Raw genomic sequence first — 12,916 nt, 5'->3', positions numbered from 1 at the left:
GTTAAGAATTGTATCTTCAGATTCTGTGAACACAGTGCCTAGCAAAATGCTTGCCACATAAATTCTCATTATATAAGCAAATGGGATATGAATATGAAAAGGAGCAGCCGTAGGGTTAATGGATGCGCAGTAGGGTTAATTAGAGCTACTGTAAAATACTTAAGGAAGAAATAAAGCTGAAACACCTCTAGCTCCAAAGTCTTGGGAGGGAAGTAAATGACCTCTCCCCAAATGAAGTAAAAATTGATCCCACTGTGTAAGAGAACAGGAAAGGACTGGGTTCTCTAGCAGAGCAGGCAGCTTCGTGCCCCAGATTCTTGTCCTAGGTAGAGCACGGTGGCGAGGTTTTGGCAGAGGAACAAATACCACGTGGGAGGACAAGGGACTTCGGATTAGTTGCCTCAAGTGCAACCAGCTCTGAGCGAAGCGGCCAGGTGCAGGGGAAGTCCGTTCTCAGGGCGCAGCGCAGCTGGGCAGCCGAGCCCCACGTTCCCGTTTTTGACTCTTTCTCTCCAACCTCCCCCACCCAGCAGTCAGGTCCCGGAAGGTAATTAGTGTGGGGGAGAGGCAAAGCTTCAGAGTCTGCAGGGAGATGGGAAAGTAAGGGTGGAGGCGGTCTTCTTGTCAGAGGTCTCATCAAGGTGGGGGGGCGGGGAGAGAGAGAGGGAGGGAGGGAGGGAGAGAGAGAGAGAGAGAGAGAGGAAGAGATTTTCCATTTTTGCACTCGAGGCATACCTAATGATATTCCCACAGACAGACAGACAGGCAGACCGAGAGAGGGACAGACAGGACACACTTGAGCGTTTGAAATCTTTCATACCCCCAAATCCAGGACGCAGCCTGTTGTCATAACCATCGAGTAAGCTGTCCAGGATGCGGGTAAAATTTTCCGGGCATAATTTCTCCTCCTTTTGGTTTTGTCCTGGGGATTCGTTTAAACTGCAAACGCAAAAAAAAAAAAAAAAAAAAAAAAAAAAAAAAGAAAAAAAGAAAAAAAAAAAAGAAAACGGCGTAAGGGGTTGTTTTAAGAATCGATTACAGAACAGGTGGAAACAGGTTTATCTTCTAGGGAAAGAGACTTTTGCCCCAAGCTACAAGAGGCAGGTCTGAAGGATGGGGGGACAGAGAAATGGTCGGGAAAGGCGCACCCTGAGCACACGCACCCCCAAACCCACACTCTTCTTGCACCCGGTGCCCCTTCCGCTCTCCGCGTCTACGCGGTCACAGAAAAGCCTAGCTTCGGTCCCTGACCTTACAGCGGAAACAGGAGGGTCTGGTTTGCCCTGGGAGGGGCGGCGGCCGGAGGGGGCTCGGAGCTGGCCACTTCTCCACCCTTGCCCCTCAGGACCCCGAAGAACTCACCAAGCCGCCAGGCAAAGGAAGTGCAGGAGGGCGAAACTGACCCGGGAGGACGTGGCGATCGCGGGTACCTTCTTGGCAGAAACCATCTTTGCAACATGCCATACTTTAAGCCTGTTCACGTTTCCAGGCTCTCAAGATGCCCTGAGCAGGGTGCGAGGCGAGGGCAGAGGCTCTCCGCGGCGTGCGCACACTCGCGCTCACACTCGCCCGCGCTCACACTCGCCCGCGCTCAGCCAGCCCGAGCCGCGGTGGGCGCGTGTGTGCACGCGGGCCAGGGGGAGGCGGAACCTGCCTTTCCTCGCCCCCTCCTTTTCTCGCTGAGCTCTCAATGTGTATGGAGAGCTATGTATACCGCTCAACACCCTTTCGTGCCCGCACCGTGGAGCCTCCGAGGTTAACCTCAGCGCGCGGGCACGGAAAGGCTGAGCGAGTTCTTCCCAACCTTGAACTCTGGATTTCCGCCCCTCCTGGCGTCCGCCGCCCCCAACCCTAAGCGGGTCCCCGCCCACAGCAGTGCCTAGCCTCCACTTTTCCCTCCCCCCCCCCCCGCCCTGCTTCCTGCTGGGATTTGGCTTTCACCAACGAAGCTCCTCTCTCAGGTTGTCTGAGGACCTGTTTTGTACCCATTTTCAAGGCTGAGGGGAAGGAGCGGGGCCATTAGGATGGCTGGGCGTGGGGACGGGAGACTGCGGTGAGCACAGGGGATCGAGGGCGGACGGAAACAAACTTTGGGACTCTCCCCTTCAGGTGCTGGGGCGGAGTGGGGCGGCAAAGGAAAGAAGATTCTTCCTGGTGAGAGAGAGGGGTTGCAATTCACCGGGCACGCTCGCGCCAAACTTAGCAAGTGGACTTGAGCCTCATTCTGTTCGCAACGCGTTTGCCAAGCTGTTGCTGTGAACATAACACATTCCTTTACTACACTCGCTCCCACCTGGCACACACACACGCTCAGCTCCGCTGCCCCATCCTTTGCTGGAGAGGAGAGGAGAGGTGAAGACGAAGGACGTCGGGTCAAAATCACTTTCACTTTTGGTGACACTTCCTGCTCTTTTCTTTCACGGTAGAGCTCCCTGACTTCCTGCGGTTGACCGCTTTAGGGGGCAGGAAAGGGTGGCTGTGGAGACGGAGAGGAGAGAGACAGAAGAAAGACAAATGTGGTTGGGGGTGGGGGGTCGGAGGGGCTCAGTACACATGTTTAAAACGTTAATTATTGGTTCCAAGGGGGAAAGGTGTCTTTCACATTAATAGTGATGCAAGTGGAAATTTGCATATGATGGACCAATGACCTAAGTGATTTCCAAAAAGTTAGTTCCCTGGAAACTGTCACCACCAATATTTATATTCTGTTTAGAACTTTGATGGTTTGTTCAAATTTGGACTGATTTGATATGAAAACAATAGGTTTTGTTTCAGTATCGTCATTAAAATTTTTCTTTGCAAAGGGGAAACCTTTCTGACCGCCCAAAGTGCTTAATCTCGGAGGTATGTATTCCGTGATATTCTATATTGTTTCCTTCATGGAATTTATTATACTTCATCCTAATTCTGTCTGTATCATTCTTCTCTAAAGACCCCTTGAGGGTCTGGGCTGGTAATTATGATTTATCTGTGGATATTTTTTCTCTTATTACAGTGCATACCACATAGTACAAGGACAATAAATATTTATTGAATGAACAATTAAACAAATTAATGAATTACCTACTCCCAGATCCATCCTAATTAATTTGGATGAAATTCGAACTTACTCTCATCGAAAAATGAAAATATTAGTGTCCTCCCCATATATGCCATGAAAGCATTTGTTTCCACAGACTCTACACATAAAAACTTATAAAACATCATATTATTATATCACGTTATATTATTTTTTCAATCTGAATGCTTTCTTGTACTTTCAGAACAGAATTTTATTTTTTTCTTACAATATCCATTTGAAATATAGAGTTAGATAGATATTGATATATACATATATATCAAAACACAAATATAATGGCCTAAGGGAGAAGAGGTTTCATATTGTTAAAGAAAATTATCTTTAAAATTTCAATTTTAAATATGTGAAACTAATACCTTCAAAGGTATGAAAAGATTTCCCCCTTCAGTGTAGCTACTTCCAATTATATTTTTGTTAACAGATGTATTTAAGATCAACTGAAGATAATAGCATAGATGTATCATTTTATTTTATTTCATACCCTTTCATTTATGCTGTCCTTTATATTACTTGAAGAAGTTATATGTTGGGTGTTACTGTCTGAAATCTTTAAAAAAAATTTTTTTGTCACTAGGAATTTTAAATTAACTGTAACATTAAAAAATTACAACTTACCAGAAGTTACAAATATCATTAAATGTGCTATTATTTTTATATAAATTTCTATCCACTCTGATTCAGATTGTGAGTGAATCCTGATTGCCTGTATATAACTGTACAGAAATATAAAGGTGTTAAAATTATACATATTAATTCCTTATTTAAAGTTAATAAAAGTCTTTCATTGCTCTGCTTGATAGAATTTGAATTAGGTTCAATTACATAACCCCCAAACATCATTATGTTAAGCCAGCCACATATTATAAATTTATCATAAAGCCTTATCTCTGGTATGGTAGAATACAAGCGAAATAGACTGCCCTGATGCTGAAGTCTTACTTCAGAGTGCGCATACCTATGAAATGCCCTAAAAATTAATACAAAATTTTGTATTCATGTAAGTATGTGCATTTTTCTTTGAGGCTCTTTATGACTTTCATCAGAGTTTCAAAAGCTATGGACAACGATAGTACAGACTAATGTTTTAAAATAAAAGATTAAATATATAATAGAAGAATCAACCAAATAGGTGGAAAACATTTGTAACCAGTGTGTACCAAACGTCTCTATCCCATTTGATACCCTTATTCATGGCCAGTTTCCATAGACTGTTATGTAGATCTTGGGTCTCCATCGAAGGTACTCAGCTCCATTTGCTGTCAATTTGTCAAACATCCAATTAGCTTGGCACACAAAACTTTGGAGTGGTAATAAAATGAATTTGAAAGAATTCAACCTGTTTTTGTTTCTATTAATTGCCTCCCTTAATTTTATTTGTGTATATGTGTGTGTGTTTTCAAGGGTTCTGAAAAAAAATACTATTATCAAGTAACAGATTTTTTTTTCTATATCTAATAGTAATGATTAGGAAGGGAAATTCATGTGTTACCAATAATGCCCCAAGTTAAACTATTGTTAAATTTTCTGCCAAGTGTCTGTCTTATGATATATACATTAGGTTGTCGCCTTCTTCTTCTCCTTCTCCTCCTTCTCCCTCTCCTTCTCCTTCTCCTTCTCCTTCTCCTTCTCCTTCTCCTTCTCCTTCTTCTTCAACAACCGAAGTTAATTTTCTCACACTGAAGGCTAGAAGTCCAGGACCAAGGTGTCATCAAATTTGACTTCTTCTGAAGCCTCTCTTCTTGACTTGCAGATGGCCTCCTTCTCACTGGTGGTCTTCTCGTGGTCTTTTCTCTGTATTCATGCACTCTGTGTTCAAATTTCTTTATAAAGACACCAGTCCTGTTGGATCAGGGTTCACCCTAAAACCTCATTTTAATTTAAAGGCCTTTAAAAAAAATCCCTATTTCCAGATAAGGTCACATTCTGAGGCTCCAGAGGTTATGACTTTAACTTATGATTTGGGTGAGTGGGGGGACACAATTTAGTGCATAACTGTGGTGATCTTCCTTCAACTATATTTAAAACAAAATGAAAATAATATACATATAGTGAGTTTTAAAATTCATTAAGCCATAAAGGCAATTTGGACATTCTTATACGAATAGTAATAATTATGATGATAATAATCTTTATTATAATAATAGCAATTATCCTTTATTAAGTACCTAATTTCATTCAAATCTTCAGAACAAATATTTATGGTTAGGTATTATTATTCTCATGTTATAAATAAACTGAAGCTTAAACATGCTGAGTAATTTGTTCATGGTGGGCCAAATCAATGGGAAGATCAAGATTTTATTCTTTGTCCCTGGAGGACTAGCTGGATAAAATGTAATTTTGTTGTTCTTGTTGTTTAATTTGACATAGACATATATTCTGAAATGATTACTACAATAATGTTAGTTAACCCATCCATCATCTCACAGTTATTTTTTATATGTGTGGTGAGAACATTTAAGATCTGTCTCTTAGCAAATTTCAAGTACACAATACAGAATTGTTAACTATGTATAACAATGCTAACTAAGTACGTCACTACGCTTTACTAGATCCCTAGGACTTACTCATCTTATAAACAGTTGAAAGTTCATACCCTTTGGTCAATATCACCCCATTTCCCCTACTTGCAGTCCCAACCACCTGTTTTCTCTGAGTTCATGCAGCGTTTGTCTTTCTCAATCTGTGTTGTTTTATTTCCAGAGCGATACCAGACTAATACAACCAAATTGGAAAGCCATTTGGCAATAGTTGAAGTTGAACATGAATATGCCCTATGATCAAGCCATCTCCTGCCTGTTTTATAGTCCATAGAAGTTCTCAAACACTGCAAGGAGGCAACTGAAAAATAGTAGACTGTTTGTAATTGTGGGGAAATAGCAACAAAATAAAAGTCCTTTGATGGGAAAATGGACACTGTATTATGGTATAAACAGAGTACTATAAGGTAATTAAAATTAAGAAAATCAGGTATAGGAGAAAAATAAGATAAGTAAAATAAGCAAGTGACAGAATAATACCTTCAGTAAAATATCATTCATACAAAATTTAAAACATGAAAAATAACATTGTACATTGTTTATGGGTATGTATGTAGTGATAGAGAACCCACATGAAAAAAGAAACATCAAATTAAAGGCAATGGATATCTATGGAGAGGGAGAAAGGGGACTAGAATAGAGAGAGGAAATTGACTACTTCAATTATTTAAGTATTGGAGCAAATATGAAAAAATCTTAAATATTGACAGATCTGGTGGTAGGGACTTGAGTGTTCATTACATTACTTTTTTCATTGTCCTGATCATCTATTGCTGTATAACAAACCATTGCAAACCTTGCTGGCTTAAAACAGCAATTTATAATGATCTCTCAGTATTCCTGGTTTGACCGCTCTCATCCAGTGGTTCTCCCTGGAGATGCCTCAGGGAGATGCCTGAGGTTACCTGGTAGCTGGCGCTGTAGTCATCTGAAGGTTTGACTGAGCTGGCCACTGAAGACAGCTTATTACTTCACATGACTGGCACCTTCGCTGGGACATCTGGAACAGTTGGAGGGTTGGCTGGATCTCTCTCTCTCTCTCTCCCTCTCTTTCTATTTCTTTCTCTGGCCTCCCACTTAATTAGCTTGGATTCCTGACAACATGAAGCTGGCTTCTCCAAAATAAACATTTCCAGAGTTGGGCTGAAACTGTAAGACTTCTTAAGAATAAGCCCCGGAAGTTACAGAGTACCACAACTACTGCATTCTACTGGTCAAATCAAGACGGGAACAAACCACATCTGTGCAGAGGAGATGCACAAGGAAATCGCTGGGAGGTATGGTTTTTGGGTGGCCATCTTTGAAGACTAGCCACCATATGTACTTTTCTGTATGCTTGAAATAGTTCATAGAAAAATGAATAACATTTTATACGAGTTGTATGATAGTAAATTTTATGTGTCAACTTGACTTGGCCACATTACCCAAATATTAAGTCAAACATTATTCTAGATGCTTTTGTGAAAGTATCTTTAAATGAGGTCAACACTGAAATCAGACTTTGAGTGAAGTAGATTACGTTCCATAATGTAGGCGGGCCTCACCCAATCAGTGGAAGGCCTGAATAGAAAAAAGACTGACCTCCCTATAGGAAAAGTGAATTCTGCCAGCAGACTGCTTTCATACTAAAACTGTAACTCATTTCTGGTTTTCCAGCCTTCTGTCCTATCCTACAGATCTTGCACTTCCAGCCTCCATTATTGTGTGAGCCAAAATAAATGACTAAATCCCATCCCCTACTCACCACCATTGATTCTTTTTCTCTGGAGAACCCTAATCTAACACAAGTGGTAGAGGAAGACAAGACTAAATGTTTACTGAATCTCTTGGATATAAGTAAAGTTTAATGGCTCAGCCCATTTAACAAATTAAAAATTTTCTTGCCTTTCAAATGTCGCTGAGTTCTTCTGAAAGAGAAATTGTATCAAATTATAATGGAATCTTGAATCGGTTATTACAACATACTGTCATTGTTGCTTTTAGGATGCTTTTTAGATTTTTGTAACACCAGTAAAGGTTCATGACATGTGAGCATTTATAAATGTTGAACATACATGAGCCATAATTTTGGTTCTAAATTAATCACTTGCAGGAGCTACTGGGTTGGTTCAGTGTGTTGGATGTGCAACTCTCGATTTTGGTTCAGGTCATGATCTCACCATTTGTGGGACTGAGGCCTGCATCTGGTTCTGTGTTGACAGCCCGGAGCCTGCTTGAGATTCCCTCTCTCTCTCTCTCTCTCTCTCTCTCTCTCAAATAAATAAATAAACATTAAAAACTCATCACTGTATTTAAGTCTTATTGTTTTGATTTTTTTTAATCAGCCAAATAATGCATGCACATTGTAGAAATTTTGAAGAATACAGGGGCGCCTGTGTGGCTTACTTGGTTGATCATCTGACTCTTGATTGTGGCTCAGTCTTGATCCCAGGGTTGTGAGCTGTGGATCCTGCTTGGGATTTCTCTCTCTCTCTCTCTCTCCTTTCTCTCTCTCTCAAAAAAATTTTTTTTGAAGAATACAAAACAATACAGCAAAAAAAACCCCTGTACAATGCAATTATTCAAATGAAATGCTTTTAAACTCTGAAAAAAAAGAAAAGAAACCTAAGCCTTTGAAGAGATATCACCATTTCCTTAATAAGCTTTGGGAAACACAATAGTAAGTGGACATATTTAGCAATTACATCAGCCCAAGAAACCAAGACGTGAAATGTATTGTATATTTTATGTAATTTTATTGCATATATTTGCATCGGATATGTTAATTTTATCTATTTTTTCACTGGTGATATGAAGAGATTCTCACTTCAAATATATTAATAAACAGAAGCAAAAAATGAACCTGAAAACATATTTATTGTCACTAATTGTTCTAGACACACATATTCTGGTCTTTCAAATTGTTTGAATAACAAAAAACCTTAAAGAAAAGCATAACGTCAGGTATTCAGGTGTCTTTTTTAGTATTTTTAAGTCCTCAATACAGAGCTTAACATGCAAATCGGGTTCAGGCAAAATAAATTGCCAAAATATCAGAGATTTACACTGGCTTGCTATCGAAGCGAGACAGCGTTCGGAATTAAATTTTCCGTACAAACCTGTGAAGTCTTAACAGGACACGGTGGCAATATATTTGGTCCTCTGAAGACTATGTAGCCAGACTGCTCTTCATTACCATCTGGTGGTTGCTTCATGGAGTGGCATTAAACATAACTCTCAAAGAGAGTTAAAGGAACTGAATATCATACTTAAGAATAGAGAGAAGAACCTGAGTAGTACTGATGAATGTGACAAACGCGTGAGGATAAAGACCAAAGAAGGACTTGGGACTTGACTTACAATAAAAAAAAAAAAAAAGTATATCATAAACAGTTCATTTGGAAACAACTTACAATGGAGAAAAGTTGGATGTCTGGTAACAATGACTTAGGAACAGCATAAGACTCCCAAATCACACCTATTTGCTTTATGACAGAAAAAGACATGCAATTTTTCTTCTGGTGAGGTATTAGATGTAAGCATTTTTTTCTGGACTTACTAAATCTTTCAGTCATCCCTGTATATTCATATGCCATCTGCCAAAGAAGCATCCTCTTCCATTTTATCTACCTGGCAAACACTTCTATCTCTCTAAAATTTTAGCTTAAATCGTGCCTCGTTTCAGAAGTCTATCTGTGCCGTCCCGGCTAAGGGTTCTGCTTATCCACCCCTACAGAGTGCTGACCATTTGTGTAATGGTTTCTTTTCATGCCTGTCTGAGTTTCTCAAGGGTAGAGACCGTGCCTTCTTTATTCTTGCAAGACCCAAGTTCTAAGCCTTTAATTTATATTTACGCAAGGAATTAATCCATGCAAGTTCATTGTTACTTAGGAAATTTAAACCAAAAGAAACCTCTGACATTTCAAGCTTAACAGACAGTAAAGCGAGGAAAAAGTTAGATTTTAGAGAAAGGAAATGTCCATATTGACCTTTTAAATTTCCCACTTCCATCATAGAACTGCAAAGCCAAAATACAACCAGGGAAGTCATCTAGTTTTGCCACATAATTTTCAGTGTGAGACTAAGGCTCAGAGAGAATATATGACTTTCTCAAATGTCTACGATTAACAGCTACCAGAATCAGGATTTCAATCCCTGTCTTCTGACTCTCCATCTTTGAGATTTTTAGTCTACTGGCTAATCCCTAACTTCTCTTCAGAGAAAACTTAGTTCTGGGGCACGGAACTTGAAATCTAAAAATTAAGAGCCTTTTTATGGATCTGATTTCTATTCTTGATCCATGACCCAGCCTACAAATATTTATGGGCAAGTTAGGAAATCATTAATTATGTTATTGGGCAATATAATATATTTAAGTGTTTTAAGTGCTTGGATTTTGTGCCACTAAGTCTATGAATTTACTCTAAAAAAATAACAAGGCATGCATGCCAATATTACGAGCACGATGAGCAACAAACAACATTATTAATACTTACTTCTGACAAAAAGGATAGACTCCCTGGTAAAATTTCTGGAATGTTTTCCTCTTATGAGATATACTTTAGGGCTGAGTAGGAGGTTTTTGAGATGCTCCAAACACACCTTGTTTTTTAATTGCCTACTCTAAGTAGACGCCAAATCCATGTGACCTCACTATACGAACAGATGACACAGTCTCTTGGAATATGTTTCTAATAAGATATGTTGGCTAAAATCCAGAACCACTTTTCTTCTGGGAATGTGTATATGGTGCCATATCATGCGGTTTTTTCAGCTTTAGAAATTATACTTCTAGAGGAAAAAAATGCTTTTGGCATTTGCAGTCTTAACATTTATAGTTTCATAGTTTTGGCATTTCCACAGGTCTCTGGCACATGGTGATTTGTAATTTCTGCTAAGGCGTAAATATAAATAGTGGGTGCTGGGAGGCCAGGGGGCAGACACAGCCAGGCACTGAACCAGAAAGAATTCAAGCCAAGGACGCACCTGGGCTGAGGCCAAACACAACGTGGCTTTGTGGTTCCCAGGGTTACTGTCCCACATGCAGAAACTCTCCTGGGGTGAGTTTAAAAAATATAGAAACAAATATAGAAAAAAAGTGGTTCTTGGTGAAGTAATAACCATCTAGTAAGATTTTAAATTTTGGTGCGTGCTGAAAAATGTAGCAAACTTATGGTTTGAGCACAGTATCTGAAAAGGAATGTTTTGGCACTAAAAGGAATAGGAATTCAAGAGAAAGTAGTGAGCCAGTGAAAACATTCCCTCATAAAGTTGAGACTATCAGTGGTCTACCTTAGAGTCAACTTTTTAATAGCTTTCTGAAGACACAGGCACTGAAAATATCCTTTTTATTAGGTGGTGGTTGTTTTTTTTTTTTTTTTCAGTCACTGAGCACATTACTTCTCCCTCTGTAAGTTCTTTAAAACTAGAAACCAGTGGCTCGTCAATGACTAGCAAATCTCTTTAGCTAACTAGGCTAGCTGCAATACACGATGCTTAGTCTGCCTTACTCACAGCCAACTCTCAGCATTTTAACCCCTTTCTGCACAAATAAGTGTTCTCTTCTTTCCCTCTTCTTTTCTTTCTTCCTGCTCTTTTTAAAAAATCTTACCTGAAATTTGCAAGTATCTGATTTTGAGATACTTTTGATATTATGTCTTTTTTCAAGCCATCCCATTAAATTAAATTAAATTAAACATGCGATAATGTCTTTTTGCTTTCTCCTTGCTTGATATAACCCAACTATTTTTCTGATTCATTTCGATGTTCTTTGAGAAGGGAATCTCTTCAATTGAATTGTTTACAACAAAATTATAATGATAAATGTGTTTTTCCTTTCTCCTTCCCTATCAAATTATGACCATAGACTTTGACTTTAGGTTGGAACTGGCTTTTAGAAATTTTATAAAGCTGCCTAACATTCACAGACAGACCCCTCATTAAGTTATACTGAAAAAGTCTGGCTCTTGGGAAAGATATTTAACATATTATAATATTATTTCATTATTCCAAAGTACATATTCTCACAAAGTTCACAGTAACAAAAAATAAAACGAGGAAAAAAATGTAAAAAAAATATCCTGTAATACTCATAAAGATAGAACTCTTTCCTTTTTGAGTCTGGTACATCTATTACAACTATAATTTGTCTTACATCATGAATACAAAATTACCGCAAAATCAAATTGCTTCACTTGCTTTTGATTACAATGACTTGAGTTATGATAAAGTATCTATCCTATAAGCAAACTGTTCCTAAAATAAGGAATTATAGAAGCCAGGCATTGAAACACATTTTATGTGGGTTTGGCATAAGATTCAATAACTAACATGTTTTCAACATATTTTGCTTTGCTTGTAACACAAAATTCTGCCATATGTGAACCCAAGCAGAACACAGAATAAGTGGGACAAATGGAAAATATAGAAAGATGATAGATTTAAACCCAAATATTCCAATAGTTACATTAAACACGAGAGAAAATATTGCAATTGAAAGACAAAGATTGCCAAACTGAATAACAAAATAAAGCTCCGTTATATACCACTTAAAACAGACTAACTTTAAATGTAAGACAATTTTAAAATAAAGTGTACCCCATGTTGTCAGATACAGTAATTTTATGTGCAAGAAGCGTTATTAGAGATCAAGGTGAATGTTTCACATTGAAAAAGATATGGTAAATTGTGGTGACTGTTGGGACTCCTTGGTAGCTCGGTTGGTTAGCATCTGACTCTTGGTTTCAGCTCATGTCATGATATCATGGTTCGTGAGTTTGAGCCCCTCATCTGGCTCCATGCCAGATGGCTCCCCTCATCTGGCTCCCTCTCTCTGCCCTTCCCTGGCTGGCTCTCTCTGTCTCTTTCAAAATAAATAAATAAAAACTTTAAAAACATTGAAAAAGATGTAAGCTTATCAAAATAATATAATAATTCTTAAATTGTTTGCACCTTCATTCATAGCTTTAAAAAAACACTATAGGAAACATTGACAAAACTGCAGAGCGTATATTCTTTTCAAATGACGTGAAACATTACCCCTAAGTGACCGCATGCTGGCATCTTAAAACAAATCAAAGCAAACGTGAAGGGATTGAAATTATACCAAGTGTGTTCTTTGATCACTATAAAATTAAAAAAAAAAATTTTTTTTAATGTTTATTTGTTTTTGAGACAGAGAGAGACAGAGCATGAATGGGGGAGGGTCAGAGAGAGAGGGAGACACAGAATCTGAAACAGGCTCCAGGCTCTGAGCAGTCAGCACAGAGCCCAACGCGGGGCTCGAACTCATGGACAGTGAGATCGTGACCTGAGCTGA

The 12,916-nt window shown here is 38.9% G+C and overlaps 1 protein-coding gene across 1 annotated transcript in view; it reads right to left on the bottom strand.

Moving 5' to 3' along the window:
* The window catches only part of GABRA4 (gamma-aminobutyric acid type A receptor subunit alpha4), a 67,614-nt gene extending 65,716 nt beyond the window's left edge, over positions 1-1,898 (bottom strand). Inside the window, exons 1-2 of the mRNA XM_043572736.1 lie at positions 1,363-1,898; positions 821-939 (exon numbers count right to left, since the gene is read on the bottom strand). Of these exons, the coding sequence (XP_043428671.1) occupies positions 821-939; positions 1,363-1,448 (205 nt within the window). The 5' untranslated portion in view covers positions 1,449-1,898. The remainder of the gene's footprint in view (positions 1-820; positions 940-1,362) is intronic.
* Between the last annotated feature and the right edge of the window lie 11,018 nt (positions 1,899-12,916).

This window comes from Prionailurus bengalensis, chromosome B1 (genome assembly GCF_016509475.1).
Source record: "Prionailurus bengalensis isolate Pbe53 chromosome B1, Fcat_Pben_1.1_paternal_pri, whole genome shotgun sequence".
NCBI classification, from domain to species: Eukaryota; Metazoa; Chordata; class Mammalia; order Carnivora; family Felidae; genus Prionailurus; species Prionailurus bengalensis.
Note: the sequence above shows the minus strand (reverse complement) of the source record. Positions and strands in the feature narration are given on the sequence as shown.